The sequence below is a fragment of the Miniopterus schreibersii genome (genome assembly GCF_964146895.1).
Source record: "Miniopterus schreibersii genome assembly, chromosome: X".
In the NCBI taxonomy this organism is placed as follows: domain Eukaryota; kingdom Metazoa; phylum Chordata; class Mammalia; order Chiroptera; family Miniopteridae; genus Miniopterus; species Miniopterus schreibersii.
In genome coordinates this window covers 103,651,088-103,664,659 of record NC_138104.1, presented here as the reverse complement: position 1 = coordinate 103,664,659, position 13,572 = coordinate 103,651,088, and the positions used below count along the sequence as shown (strand labels likewise).

The 13,572-nt window shown below is 44.9% G+C and overlaps 1 protein-coding gene across 3 annotated transcripts in view; it reads left to right on the top strand.

Moving 5' to 3' along the window:
• Window positions 1–6,754, top strand: part of WWC3 (WWC family member 3) — a gene marked incomplete at its 5' end in the record, with an annotated part of 93,033 nt that extends 86,279 nt beyond the window's left edge. For 2 of the 3 annotated variants that reach the window (XM_081124864.1, XM_081124862.1), the window contains 4 exons: window positions 527–619; window positions 2,365–2,592; window positions 2,905–3,032; window positions 4,569–6,753. In XM_081124864.1, the coding sequence (XP_080980990.1) occupies window positions 527–619; window positions 2,365–2,592; window positions 2,905–3,032; window positions 4,569–4,635 (516 nt within the window). In that variant the 3' untranslated portion in view covers window positions 4,636–6,753. Of the gene's footprint in view, window positions 1–526; window positions 620–2,364; window positions 2,593–2,904; window positions 3,033–4,568 lie in introns of all 3 variants that reach the window. The other variant, XM_081124863.1, reaches the window with a different exon arrangement.
• Between the last annotated feature and the right edge of the window lie 6,818 nt (window positions 6,755–13,572).

Here is a 13,572-nt window from a genome sequence, read left to right as displayed (position 1 = left end):
TAAAGGCAAACCTTTTCCCTTGCCTGGCATGGCGGGTGTTTGGGAAGCCGGCTTATTCTGCTCCAGGAACAGTCCTCTTTTTTGGAAAGCCATTTTTTCCCTGGATCTGGCCCAAACCAGAAATACAGCAAATGACAATGATGAAAAGTGAAAGCACTGAGGACAGTGCTGGCTCTCATGAGCATCACATACCATATCAAGTCACCATTGCTGTTGATGGGACTGAAGTTTTGTTGACTCAATTAGCCTGGAGAGCTCAGGTGGTTCGGTTGATGGACATGAAGGAGGGCTGGGCTGGGGGTGGGGGGGGTGGTTTGCTCATTTTTCCCCGTTTTTTTTTTGTATTTCGTTTTACTTAAAACTCCTGTGTAGGCTTTGTTTGTACTGAAACCGGGACTCTCAGTAAAAGCACTACTATTATAAATACATCTGAGTGCCTGTGAGAAAGGAAACAACCCAGCTCAGAGTACAGAGAGGAATATTGAGTTGCTGAGAAAGTATCTGAACCTCGTTCTTTTTGGTGCAGCTTTATCGTAGTGACAGCGACAGTTCAACGCTGCCCCGGAAGTCTCCCTTTGTCCGAAACACTTTGGAAAGACGAACCCTTCGCTATAAGCAGGTGTGTGCCACGTGAGCTAATATGGAATCTACACTTACCTGCGAGTTATTTTTACAAACCTTTAAAAAGGTAATCTTTTAGGTAACGTTAATCAAAAGGTAATACATTTATTCCCTTGTTTACTTAGATAAAAACTATAAAAGCATAATGCTGTCAAAATGTTTCCCGTATTTCTCAATTTCCTAAGGTAATATCATGATCTGAGATGTAAGATAATTCATGTTCTTTACATTTTTAAATGTAAATTAATAAACAACTATTGCACATAGAGATTCTTTTTTCCTTTTTGGACCAGGGAGTATGTATAGTTGAGAACATTTGGTTTTCAGCATCAAGCATTCTTCTGTACAGGACTGTTCTACGGTTTTTTGTTTACTTTACCCACCGAGCATTTTCTCCACGTCATGCCCCTTTACAAAGTTTTGCTGCTTCTAGTTTGTAAGCCAGTGGTTCCCTGTCTTTTCTGGGCAAAGATTCTTTTAAAGATACATATTTTTTAAAATCCCCAATTTCCATGTGGCAGTTGTATTTCAAGTAACCACTGATTGAGAATGCTAAGAAAATATGTAATCCAGCTGCAAAAGTCTTTCTCAGCAGCACCACTGTTGACATTTTGGCCTGGATCCTCCTTTGTCATGGGGCCACCCTGTGCACTGGAGGATATAGAGCTGCAATACTGTCCCCAATTGTGACAATCAGAAATGTCTGCAGACATCGCCAATGTCCCCTGGGGGCCAGGCCACCTCTGGTTGAAAAGCACTGAGCTCGGCTATGAATTCAGCAATGCTTTGAAATGAATTTATATTTACTAAGTCACATCACATATTTGCGTTAAAATTCTGCATATGTGCAGATGATGTTAGTGTGTGTAAAAAGCACACAGTTATTTAGTCTGCTGAACAATGCTGATGTGCTTGTAGGCTTGATTTTGTTGTAGTAACTGCCATTCCCAGGGTTGCTTCCCATGGGACAGGAAGAACTGCTCTCAGCTCCACGCACATGCAGAATTCTTTGCTTGTCTTTGGACTTTTCTTCTTCTTTTTAAAAATATGTTTTTATTGATTTTAGAGGGAGAGGGAGAGAGAGAGAAACATTGAAAAGAAACATGGATCAGCTGCCTCCTTCATGCTTCCTACTGGGAATTGAGCCCACAACCTGGGCATGTGCCCTGACCGGGAATTGAACCTGTGACATCTCAGAGATGTCAATAGTTGGTCAACTTTTCCCAATGGCTACATTTTATGCTGGCCTTGTAATTTATTAATAAGTTTCCTCTTATATATTCAGATTTTTTTCTGTCATGAGCCTTAATTGGATCACTTGGGCACATCATCAGTTGTGTCCTTCCAATGCAAGTGAAAATGAAATTGCAGAACTAAAGAAAATGAACATTTTTTGGCTTTTGATATATATTGTGAAATAGTACTTTAGTACAATTATGCCCATTTTTGATCCTTCCAGCCCCATATGAGAGGGTCTGTTTCTCTACACCTTTGCAAATACAGCCATCATCATTAAAGAAAACAATTTGCTGTCACTAACTTGATATTGAACCAGAGCTTTAAATTAATCTCGCCCAAATCTATGTGTTTTTTTTTTAACATTGGGCCATGTGAAGAGAAATACCTCTGCTTCACCTGTGTTCTTTAATTGGGGAAGAACCTTCTAGAAGACCCGAACTTGCTGGCCACTTGGTGCCCGTGTGCCTGGTTCACGTGTGTGCTCATGGTCATGGTCTCCTGTAGTCCTGTAGGTCATCCTTGGCCGAGCTCATGGCCCGCACCTCCCTGGACCTGGAGCTGGACCTCCAGGCTTCGAGAACTCGGCAGAGGCAGCTGAACGAGGAGATCTGCACCCTTCGCGAGCTGAGGCAGCGCTTGGAGGACGCCCAGCTCCGAGGCCAGACCGACCTCCCGCACTGGGTGCTGCGGGACGAGCGATTCCGGACTCTGCTGAAGGAAGCAGAGAGGCAGGTGAGCGGCCCAGGGCCTGGTCATGGCCACTGCCCTTTGCTCCAGTGCTGGCGGGTTTGGAAGTAAGCATTTCAGATGGTAAAACACTTATTTCAGCAAGCCAAGCTGGGCTTCCTGTCTGCTTTGTGGTGGGGTGTTAGGGTCTCGCATCTTCGAGGTGTGAGTCTGAGTAGTGGCTATGAAGATTCCTTTGGGGGAGTGGGCGGGGCAGGCCTTTCTCCCCTCTGTGTCCCCAGAGCTGGGAGTGGCTTCATTCATTCTTCCTTAAAACTAGAAGTAAACCGTCTGGTTCATCCAATGTTGCCCTTCCAGACCAGACAGACCAAACTTGACTTCCATCAAGAACAGGCAGCTGAGAAGATGCTGAAGAAGGCCTCCAAAGGGGTCTGCCAGCTGCGTGGGCAGAACCACAAAGAGCCCATCCAAGTGCAGACCTTCAGGTGGGGAACCAGGGTTCACTTTCCCACTCTTTACTGTCATACCTTTGTCATCATAAAAACTTATGTAAGCCTTGAAAAAACCCACAAAACAGGACTCCCCATGCGATTGGCGTTTAGATGTTTTCTTCTGATCTTTTTTCCTAGACACTTTTGTTCATGCTACTTGTAATAATAATATGGGTTCCATTTTGCATTTAGCTTTGTTTAAATTAAAATACCCCGTGTTGCCACACAGTCAGTTCCCTTTGTTGGCTGTAATGGCTCACCTAATAGATATAATTTAGCGGAATACTCCACTTTATAACCTGCTTCTTTCCAAATGTTTGCTATTGTAAACACAGTGACTTACATATGTATCTATCTTTGTATCGCCTTGGCCTTTTGCGTTAACTTCTGATTGAAGCATAGTGTACGTACAGGGAGGTACATGCCGTAGGTGTGATATAGTTCAGGGAATTGTCCCAGACTCTACAGGTAAGAAGGAAACCTCAGCAGCCTCAGACTTCCTGCACCCGAGGCACCACTGCCTTGCATTTGAATAGCATAGATTAGTTTTCCCTAATCCACTCGCATAGCATAAAATCAACCATTTTAAGTGAGCAATTCCGTGACATTTAGTACAGACTCAGTGTTTTGCAACCACCCCCTCTGTCTAGTTCCAGAACACTTCCATCACCCCAAAAGGAAGCCCTGTACCCATTAGCAGTCACTCCCCATTCCCCTCCCCCAGCCTCTGGCAGCCACTCGTCTGCTTCAGTCTCTATGACTTTGCCTGTTCTGGACATTTCATATAAGTGGAGTCATACATACAGTATGTGGTCTTTTGTACTTGGCTTCTTAGGATAATGTTTTTGAGGTTCATCTACATTGTAGCATGTGTCAGAACTTCATTCCTTTTTATGGCTGAATAATATGGACCTGACTTTTACCATTAACTTTTTTAAAAAGTTTTTTATACATTTTTATTGTTTTTTAGAGAGAGAGGAAGGGAGAGGGAGAGAGAAAGATCAATGAGAGAGAAACATCATTGATCGGCTGCCTCTTGCACGCCGCTGACTGGGGATCGAGCCGCAACCTGGGCATGTGCTCTGACGAGGAATCGAACTGTGACCTCCTGGTTCCTGGGTCGACGCTCAACCACTGAGCCACGCCGGCTGGGCACACCCTTAATTTCCCCCCCTGTATTTTCACATCCCCATCATAAAAGAACATAAATCACTACAACTATCTTCCTTCAGTTATGATTTAGAACACCTTCATTTGTATTGTTCTTATTCACTTATTAATAATGCAAACATTTACTGAATGCCTACTGTATAGCTGGCACTGTTTTAGGCACTATAGACAAACCCTTGCCCTCACGGGCCTTCGCAACTTCTGTTAAAATGTAGACTCTCTATACAAACAGATTTGTTGTTGGGATTTAAATTCAGTTTTTTCTATGAGTAAGAAAAGCTTTCCTTGGTACTGAGAGCCTCCCGGCAGTTCTCAGTGCGTTTATGTCAGCTTCTAACCTGGCATTCTTTCTGATCGCAGGGAGAAGATAGCATTTTTCACAAGACCAAGGATTAACGTACCTCCTCTGCCCGCCGATGATGTTTGATGTCGTGCTTTGTACACATGAAGTATTTATCTTCCTGTTTTATTTTCATGAAGTTCTTAGACTAGCTAAATTTGTCTTTTAAAATATTTGTGCAAAGCTATTAATATACACATTTTGTAAAAAAAACACATATATCTATACATATATATTTTATAATAGTGACGGCAACAGGGCTTGGTTTTTCCTTGTTGTGAAATTGACATCTCTGAAGACAAGTTATTTTATAAAAGATCAACTATCATGTTAAGAGTGTACAGTTTTTACGCTGTTTTATTTGACTTAAAGGCTGGAAGACAGAAACGAAGTGAGTTCAGGCAAATTCACTGTATTGTAATTTATTTATAGTACTTTTTTTTTCCTTGAAGGAAAATACTGACTTTAAAATGTATTTTAAGGCTGAAATTTTGTTCTTCAGTATTTGTCATGCAGTAGAATGGAACTTTGGGGCCGGTTTTGTTTCTGACACAGAAATGCAAACACTTTGTGCTAAATTTGTCACTTGTACCAGCTTTTCATGTGTGCCTTTATCGTGTGTATTGTCCACTGTCACACTCATTACGTTCTGTTTAGATCCCACCCCGGGGCTCAGCCGTAGTTCACATGCATGCATCGCAGAACTCGGTCTCCTGGGGGACTGCGGCTGAGAACCCCTCGTTTCTGTGTTGCGTCATCACGCATGGTTCTGTGCTCCCCTCGAGTTTGAAGCGGCCCCGGCTGGGGCCTGCCTGCCCACATGGCTGCCCACACTGCCCTGCACCAACCTGGACAGCCGCCCTCCCAGTGTGCCCTATCTGACCGGGGCTCTCGTTCTACTGCTCTGTCATGAAGGAAAGTGAAAGGGACCTAGAAACGTGACTCTCATCAGTCAGTGACTCCGCCCATGCGACGGCAGTTCTGACAGTTCTGACCTTGGCTTGACCTCTGAAGGCGCTTTTCTGGGGAAGGAAGCGTGTGCGGTGACTCAGTTACCCAGCGAGTCATTCACAGGAGAGGATGTGAGTTATTTGATTGAAATCAGAATCCTTCCCCCCAGTACTGGAATCTACCCAATATTTCTTAAGAAATCTTAGAAGTAGCTCATGAGAAATTTTTTTTTTATGTAATAGAAAATACCATTATTCTTTTAAAATGCGAAATGATATATTTTGCCTAATGCATATTTATTATATATGAAATGCACTCTCCTTTTTGAGGCCTCAGAGAAGTAAGTGAGGTGGTCACACGAATTAGAAAACACAACTCCCTCTTTCTAGATTTTTCTGCCCCTCCCTTGGGGGTGCCCCCCTTTTTAATCAATGTCTCTCTTCTAATTAGTCTATAATTGCCCCCTTGTATAAGCCACCTTCCCTTTTGCATTTATTAAAAGTGAATTTTGTAAAAGTATTTCATTGACGCGCGACCTGTCACGGGCAATGGAATTTGTCAGTGGTGGTAAGACTGAAACTTTTGCTTTGACAGTTGTCATCTCTTGCTATGTATTTGTGCCTCTACTCTGCTGGTTTTTTGTTTCGTTTTGTTTTTTGGCTGATTTCTCTGTGCACATACCCACGACGGAGATAGAGACATGCAAAGCATCGCAGCCTGGCAGGCAGCATCGTGGAGCTGGGAGGACGGTGGCAGGCCCTCTCCGTGCCTGCAGTGTTGAAACTTTCAGCAACCACTGTCTGCCTCTGGGCTCGGGGGATGTGGAGGGCAGATCACTGACCCTCCCTCACGTGAGAGAGGCCCCTGGCCACACGGCCTGGCTGCCTCTGCAGCAGCTGCTTTGATTTTGCAGCTTCCAACGAGTTAAGACTGCCCCTCCCCGCCGCAAGCACCCACTCGTGAGAAAGTGGAGTCTTATCATCTTAAGGGGTATTTGCATCTTCTGTTTAAACTTGTCTACACCATGCTTAGTGATTAAGAGCACTCTGCTGTGTTCATCAGCAGTTTGAATCCAGACACGGGGAAAAGGGAATTTGATCTTCACTTCATCTGATCATCGAATCATCACTGCTGAAATCAGTAACCTTCTGTTGTGGGAATAAGTTCTAATCAGTAGTCATCTCTGTTCTAATTGTCATTTGTATTGCTTGAAAGTGTTTCTTCTATAAAATTAAACTAATCTTCCTTAAGAACAAAATGGAAATGTGTGATTTTTTTAAATAAAAATTTTAAATTTAATTACGGAGACTTAAATATATAGAAATGTATGTTGTTTTTTCAACATAAAAATAGAGGTATAACAATAGTAAAATGAGCACACATGCAGCTGTCCCCACTTCAGTACGGTTCAGTCATGGCTGATCTTTCGTCTACATCTCCACCTGCCTCCCCTGTCCTTATCGTGTCTTAATGTTTACTGAGTCCTTAATGTCATTGTCCAGGGTTCACTTCCCAGTAGTCTCATAGGTCTTTCTTTTTTAAAGATTTTTTAAAGATTTATTTTTAGAGAGGGAGGGAGAGAGAGAAACACCAATGTGAGAACAGAACATCGATCAGCTGCCTCCTGCACGCCCCCTTACTGGAGATCGAGCCCACCACTCGGGCATGTGCCCTGACCCGCAATTGAACCGGCGACCTTTCCTTTGGTGTATGGGATGATGCTCAACCAACTGAGCCACACCAACCAGGGCGGTCATTCTTTCGTAAACTGAACAGAATCCAAATATGATCCATTTATTGGGAGTTTTTAATCTTTATGTATTTTTTAAACCCTTCACCCATTTCTTCCATCCCACTACCGTCATCTCTGGCAGTGACCAACCTGGATTTTTTGGTAACAGCTTTCTTGAGATAGAATTCACCTACCATACATTTCACCCTTTTAAAGCATATAATTCAGCAGTTTTTAGTATATTCAGAGCTGTGCAGATATCACTACAATCAATTGTCGAATTTTTTCATCATCGCCAAAAGAAACCCTGTGCCCATTAAGCCATCCCTAATTCTCCCCTCCCCCCAGCCCCTGGCGACTGCTCGTCTGCTTTCTGTCTGGATATGTGCGTGTTCTGGACGTTTCATGTCAATGGAATCATATAGTGTGTGGCCTTGTGTGTCTGGCTTCCTTCACTCAGCATCGTGTTTTCCAGGTTCATCCATGTTGTGGCGTGTGTCAGAACTTCATTCCTCTTTATTGCTGAATAATATTGCATGGTGTGGATGGACCGCATTTTGTTTATCCATCTACCAGCTGGATATTTTTAGCTATTATGAATACTGCTGCTATGATCATTCACTTCAAGTTTTGGGCAGATGTTTTCATTTCTGTCTCTAACAGTGGGATCGCTGGGTCATGTGGTAACTATGTTGAACTGTTTGAGGAACTGCCAGACTTTCTCAAAGCATCTGCACCATTTTACATTCCTGTCAGCAGTGGATACGGGTTCCAATTCCTCCATGTTTTGGCCAACACTTGTTAAGTCATTTTGATCAGAGCCATCCTAGTTAGGTCTGAAGTGATGTCTCATTGTAGTTGTGTCTTTTTAAAAAAAAATTTATCTTTATTGTTGAGAGTATTACAGGTATCCCTTTTCCCCCCCAATTGATCCCCTCCACTTCCCTCCCACCCCCTTCCCAGGCCTTCACCCCGTTATTAACTGTGTCCATGGGTTATGCATATAACTTCTTTGGTTAATCTCTTCCCACCCTCCACCCCCTTCCCTCTTCCCTCGGAAATATGATCATCTGCTGCCTGTGTCAATGTCTCTGGATCTATTTAGTTCGTCAGATTCTTTTGTTCATTAGCTTCTTCTTAAAGAAGACCCTTCAACTTTTCCTGTAGTGCTGGTCTGGTGGTGATGAACCCCTTTAGCTTTTCCTTGTCTGAGAAGCTCTTGATCTGACCTTCAATTCTAAATGATAGCTTTGCTGGGTAGAGCAATCTTGGTTGTAGTTCCATGTTTTTCATCACTTTGAATATTTCTTGCCACTCCCTTCTGGCCGGAAAAGTTTCTGTTGAGAAATCAGCTGACAGTCGTATGGGTGCTCCCTTGTAGGTAACTAACTGCTTTCTCTTGCTGCTTTTAAGATTCTCTCTTTGTCTTTAACCTTTGGCATTTTAATGATGATGTGTCTTGCTGTGGGCCTCTTTGGGTTCTTCTTGTTGGGGACCCTCTGTGCTTCCTGGACTTGTAAGTCTATTTCTTTCCCCAGGTAGGGGAAGTTTTCTGTCATTATTTTTTCAAATAGGTTTTCAATTCCTTGGTCTCTTTCTTCCCTTTCTGGGACCCCAATAATACGAATGTTGGGCCTCTTGAACTTGTCCCAGAGGCTCCTTATACTATCTTCATATTTCTGGATTCTTTTTTCTTTTTGCTCTTCTGGTTGAGTGTTTTTTGTTTCCTCATGTTCCAAATTGCTGATTTGATTCTCAGCATCCTCTACTCTACTGTTGATTCCCTGTAAATTATTCTTCATTTCAGTTCCTGTAGCCTTCATTTCAAATTGGTACTTTATTATGTTATTGACTTTCTCAGTTATTTCCCTAACAGTCTGCTTAAACATCCTTATAACCATTATTCTGAACTCTCTATCTGTTAGCTTGCTTGGATCTATTTCATTTAGTTCCTTTTCTAGAGATTTCTTCTGTTCTTTCCTTTGTGACATGTTTCTTTCCCTCCACATTTTGGCTGCTTCCAGGTGTTTGTTTCTATGTATTAGGTAGAGCTGCTCTCTCCTGGAATTTGTAGAGTGGCTTTGTGTAGTAGGTGTCCTGTAGGGTGCAGTGGCTCTGCCTCCCCAGTCCCCTGAGCAGGGCCTTCTAGGTGCTCCCCTGTGTGGGCTGTGTGCACTGTCCTGTTGCAGTTGAGCCTTGGTTGCTGTTGGCGTCACTGGGAGGAGCTGACCCCCAGGCCAATCGGCTGTGAGGACCCGCTGCAGCTACAGCCAGAGAGCTGCTGTGCCGGAGACACCCCCATGGAGCAGGATTTACTTCAGTGGGGCTTTGGTGTTCACCAAGTGCACCCCTTGAGTGTCACTCGTGGGTGTGGTAGGGTTGTAATCCAGCGTGGTCCAGTCTGGCCAGCAGGTGCACTGTCTCTGGGGCCTCCCAGGAGGTGCACAGTCAGCCTGTGCCAGTGCCTTGCCCAGGGCCCCCCAGCATGAGCTACACAGCAAACCGTAGTTGGCTGCTCCTTGTGCTGGGCTTGGAGGTGCCCAGGAGAGGCCCAGCTATGAGCCAGTGCAGCTGCCGCTAGTGCCAGGCCTGGGGCCGCTTATCAAGCCGCATGGGGCAGCTGCTGCTTGTTTGAGAGATTTTAGGAAAGTCCTAAGCATGAGGCTCGAGAGGCCACGTGCACAGAAAAGCCCCTGGATATGGCCCGGATGAGCTGCAGGCGGGGAGGGCGGGGCCTCCGGGAATCACGGGGCGGGGCCAAAGGTGAGTCAGGCGCTGGCGACTCAAACATGGCGCCTGCCTGCGGGCTGTGCGGGGAGGACTCACAACAGGAGCCATGGCCTCCGCCAGCCCTTCTGCCCGGGAGGAAGCCGCCCTCCACCTCTCGCCCGGATCTCAGGCAGGTCAGTCCCTCCCCGAGTGTCCCGGGTCCTTTCCGGCTGCTGCCCGGCGCTGGGCTCAGAGGGAGCGTCCGAGTGAGTCCGCGCCGGGCCCTTGAGAGGAGCTGCTGGGGCTCCCGCGGCCTCCGCGACCCTGAGGGACAGTCCCCGCTGGTTTCACAGCCCGGAGTTGTGGGGCCGTCTCTTCCCGGCCTGGAGCCCTGGGCTGGGGGCTGCTGTGGGGCTGGGACCCCTGCTCCTCCGAGATTCCCTCCCGGGTTTCCCCGCGGCACCGGGTGTGGGCCCGCGGCCGCGTCTCTGATTCAGCCCCGCCCCGCCCGCGTCTCCCCCTCCTCCCGTCTCGGTGCTGCCTCAGCTCCCTGGTTGTTGGCTTCTGTGCAGCCGGATCTCAGGAGGCTCTGAGGGATGGCGGTTCTGTGTTTTAGTTGTGATTTTGATGTGGTTGCGGGAGGCGGCGGGTTACGTACTCTGCCATCTTGTTTCCCAGGGATCAGTTGTGTCTATTTTTAATCTGCAGGGTCACCACCCTACACACACACATACCCATGTCATTTGTCAAAGAAACAAGGGTACATGTCCTCTTAGTCCCCCACATTCTAGACTTTGCTTGTTGTATCCCTGTTCCTCTAAACTTTATTTCCTGTAAATAAATACTGGGGGGAAAAAACAAAAAACCTGTTGGATCTAGCAGCTTGATCAGATGCCAGCTCATGTTTCCCTTTCTTTGGGGGGAAGTGGGTGGCAGGACATTCATATGTTCATCCATCAGATGACTTGTAATGTTTCCTTTTGTAATGTTTGCAAGACCCATCAACACCTAGATTCATGAATTCACTGAGGGTTGCAAAATGATGGTAATTCTAATTCTATCAAATTTTAACTTATTAGTTACTTTGAAATACCTTTGTAAAGAGAAATTTCCTCATCTATTTGGTCACCCAGTGATAGTTTATATGGGAAAAGCTGGATAAATGCTTGATTCTTATCTTTATTGACCAGTTTCAAAAACAGTGGATTGTTTCCCTAGCATTGTACAATGGTGGCCAGTTTGTTTTGGGGGATTGTTTTTAGTATCATTAACACATGGATTAAAATATGTTCGTGTGCTGGAATCCATTGGAGTTGCTACCTGTAGTGGTGCTGAAAGTCTCCCATCTGGTGGGGAACCTCTCCTGGTTGGCTCCCTTTGGTTATGGGCCCAGGGTCTCAGGTGGCTTCTCGCTCTTCTGCATGACCAGATGTTTCTGGCTGGAAACAGTCATCTCCAGGGACACTTGGTTTCTTGGTGGCAGGGGTGGGGGTACTCGTTGCTACTGGATTGGTCAGTGTTTTTATGCCTTTTCTGTAGGTAGACAATATTTCCTTTTTTTAAAGGTAGGATAAAAGGATGAAAGAAGTAGAATCTCACATAATTTACTCCTTTGCTTTATTCCATATCACAGAGATACATAATCGTGTCAGATAAAAGTACGAACATGACCACTGACATATAGTTACAGAAAACTGATGTTTCTCTTGTGTTATTTTAGATCTTAAGGCATATCTTACTAAGATATGTCATCAAATTACTGTGTTTTCAGGTAACTTGGAATACTTCTGTATGGTTAAGCTATCAGTCAGACACATACGTATTTCACTTTATTTTGGATTTTAAATTTCATTGTATAATTATGTAAAATATTGACATGGTTCCAAAGACAAACCTACAACACAAGGTGTATCAGAGGGGTCTAGTTTACTCTCATCCTGCTCCCCTGTTCCTCCCTCTCCTTACGGCAGCCATTTGAGAAGTATCGTTTGTCCTTGCACTGTTTTTAATATAAGCAGATATATAATATATATACACATATACATGCATGTCCACAGAGATGGACACACATGTACAGGTGAATATACATGCACAAGTATGTACACATCTATGTTTGCTCCCCTCTCTCTGATAAATGGTAGCACAGCAAACACCTGCCTTTTGTCACTTCAAGAGACCACCAAAATCTATATTGGCCACTGTAACAATGTACCATAAACTTGGTGGCTTAAAACAACAGAAATTTATTCTCAACAGTCCTAGAGGCCAGAAGTGTTTAAAACCAAGGCAAGTGCAGGGCCAGGGCTGAGCTCCCCCGAAGGCTCCGGGGGAGGCTCCTTCCTGTCTCTCCCAGTCACTGGGCTGCACCCCCAGCCCATCTTTAGAGGCCTCTGGCTGTAGAGCCATCACTCCACCCTCTGCCCCATCTTCACACCACCCCTTCCTCTGTGTCTCTCTCTTTTTCCTCTTCTGTCTCTGAACACGTGCCATTGGATTTAGGACCCACCAGTTAATCCAAGATGAACTCATCTCAAGATCTTTAATTACCTTGCAAAGACTTTTTTCCAAATAATGTCATGCTCACATTCTTTTGGAGAGTCATCATTCAACCCACTACCATCTGCCCTCTGGCTCCCTCGAATCCACGTCCACTCCACATGCAGATTCCGTCCACTCATTCCCACCTCCCCAGAGTGGTCTCCATTTCTCCCGCCTTTGCACTCTGTATTAGTGGAGGCACCGTAGTCTATTCCACCATCTCCTGGTGCTTCTAGTCTTCTATTAAAAATAATTAAGCAGTGCGAAGCCCGCGGCGAACAGCTCTTCATATTTTCGCCAGGGTCTCTGTGGGATCGATCCCCTGGAGTGGGGTCCCGTGGTCAAGGGCAAATGCATATGGCATTCAGCTAGGGTATCACCACCTTCCCCTCCTAGGGTGGGTGCCACTTCACATTCTCACCAACAATGCGTGCGACAGTTTCCCCACAACATCACCAGTACAACGTTGTCACACTAGTGAGGCTTTGCCACCGGCAGAGGTGAGAGTGATCTCGGCGTGGCCTAAGGTGTGCTTTCCTCTGAGCGAGGTTGCTTTAATTACAGATGCTTACTGGTCTGTTTTAGTGCCTGCTAAGGCTGGCCCTCCTCCCTTTCTTCTTCAGTGTTTTCTTGGTTCTTCTTGCTTATTCCTTGAAAGGGACTTTGTAACAACTTGTCTAGTTCCATCAGGGAAATGGTGACACTGTTCCCAGAATTGCGTTAAATTTACAAATTGGGGAGAACTGACATCCTATGGTGTGGAACCCTCTTAACCAAGGATGTATCTCCTCCCATTCATTCAAGGCTCCTTCTGTGTCTGTCAGGAATGCTTTACAGTTTGACTCATTGACTTGGGGTATTTCTTGACAGGTTTTGGCCTATTTTATTTTCTGTATCAATATAATGATGGAAAATAACGATAAGATAAATACAATTATACTCAGGGTTATATATATCTTTTTTCAGACTTCAGTGAAAAAGCCAGTGTTTCCCCATTTAGTAAAATGCTGGCTTTAGGGGGTGAATCTCAATCTCTCTCATCAATTTCTGTTTTCTTGAGTGTTTTTAACATGAATGGATATTGGATTGTTTCA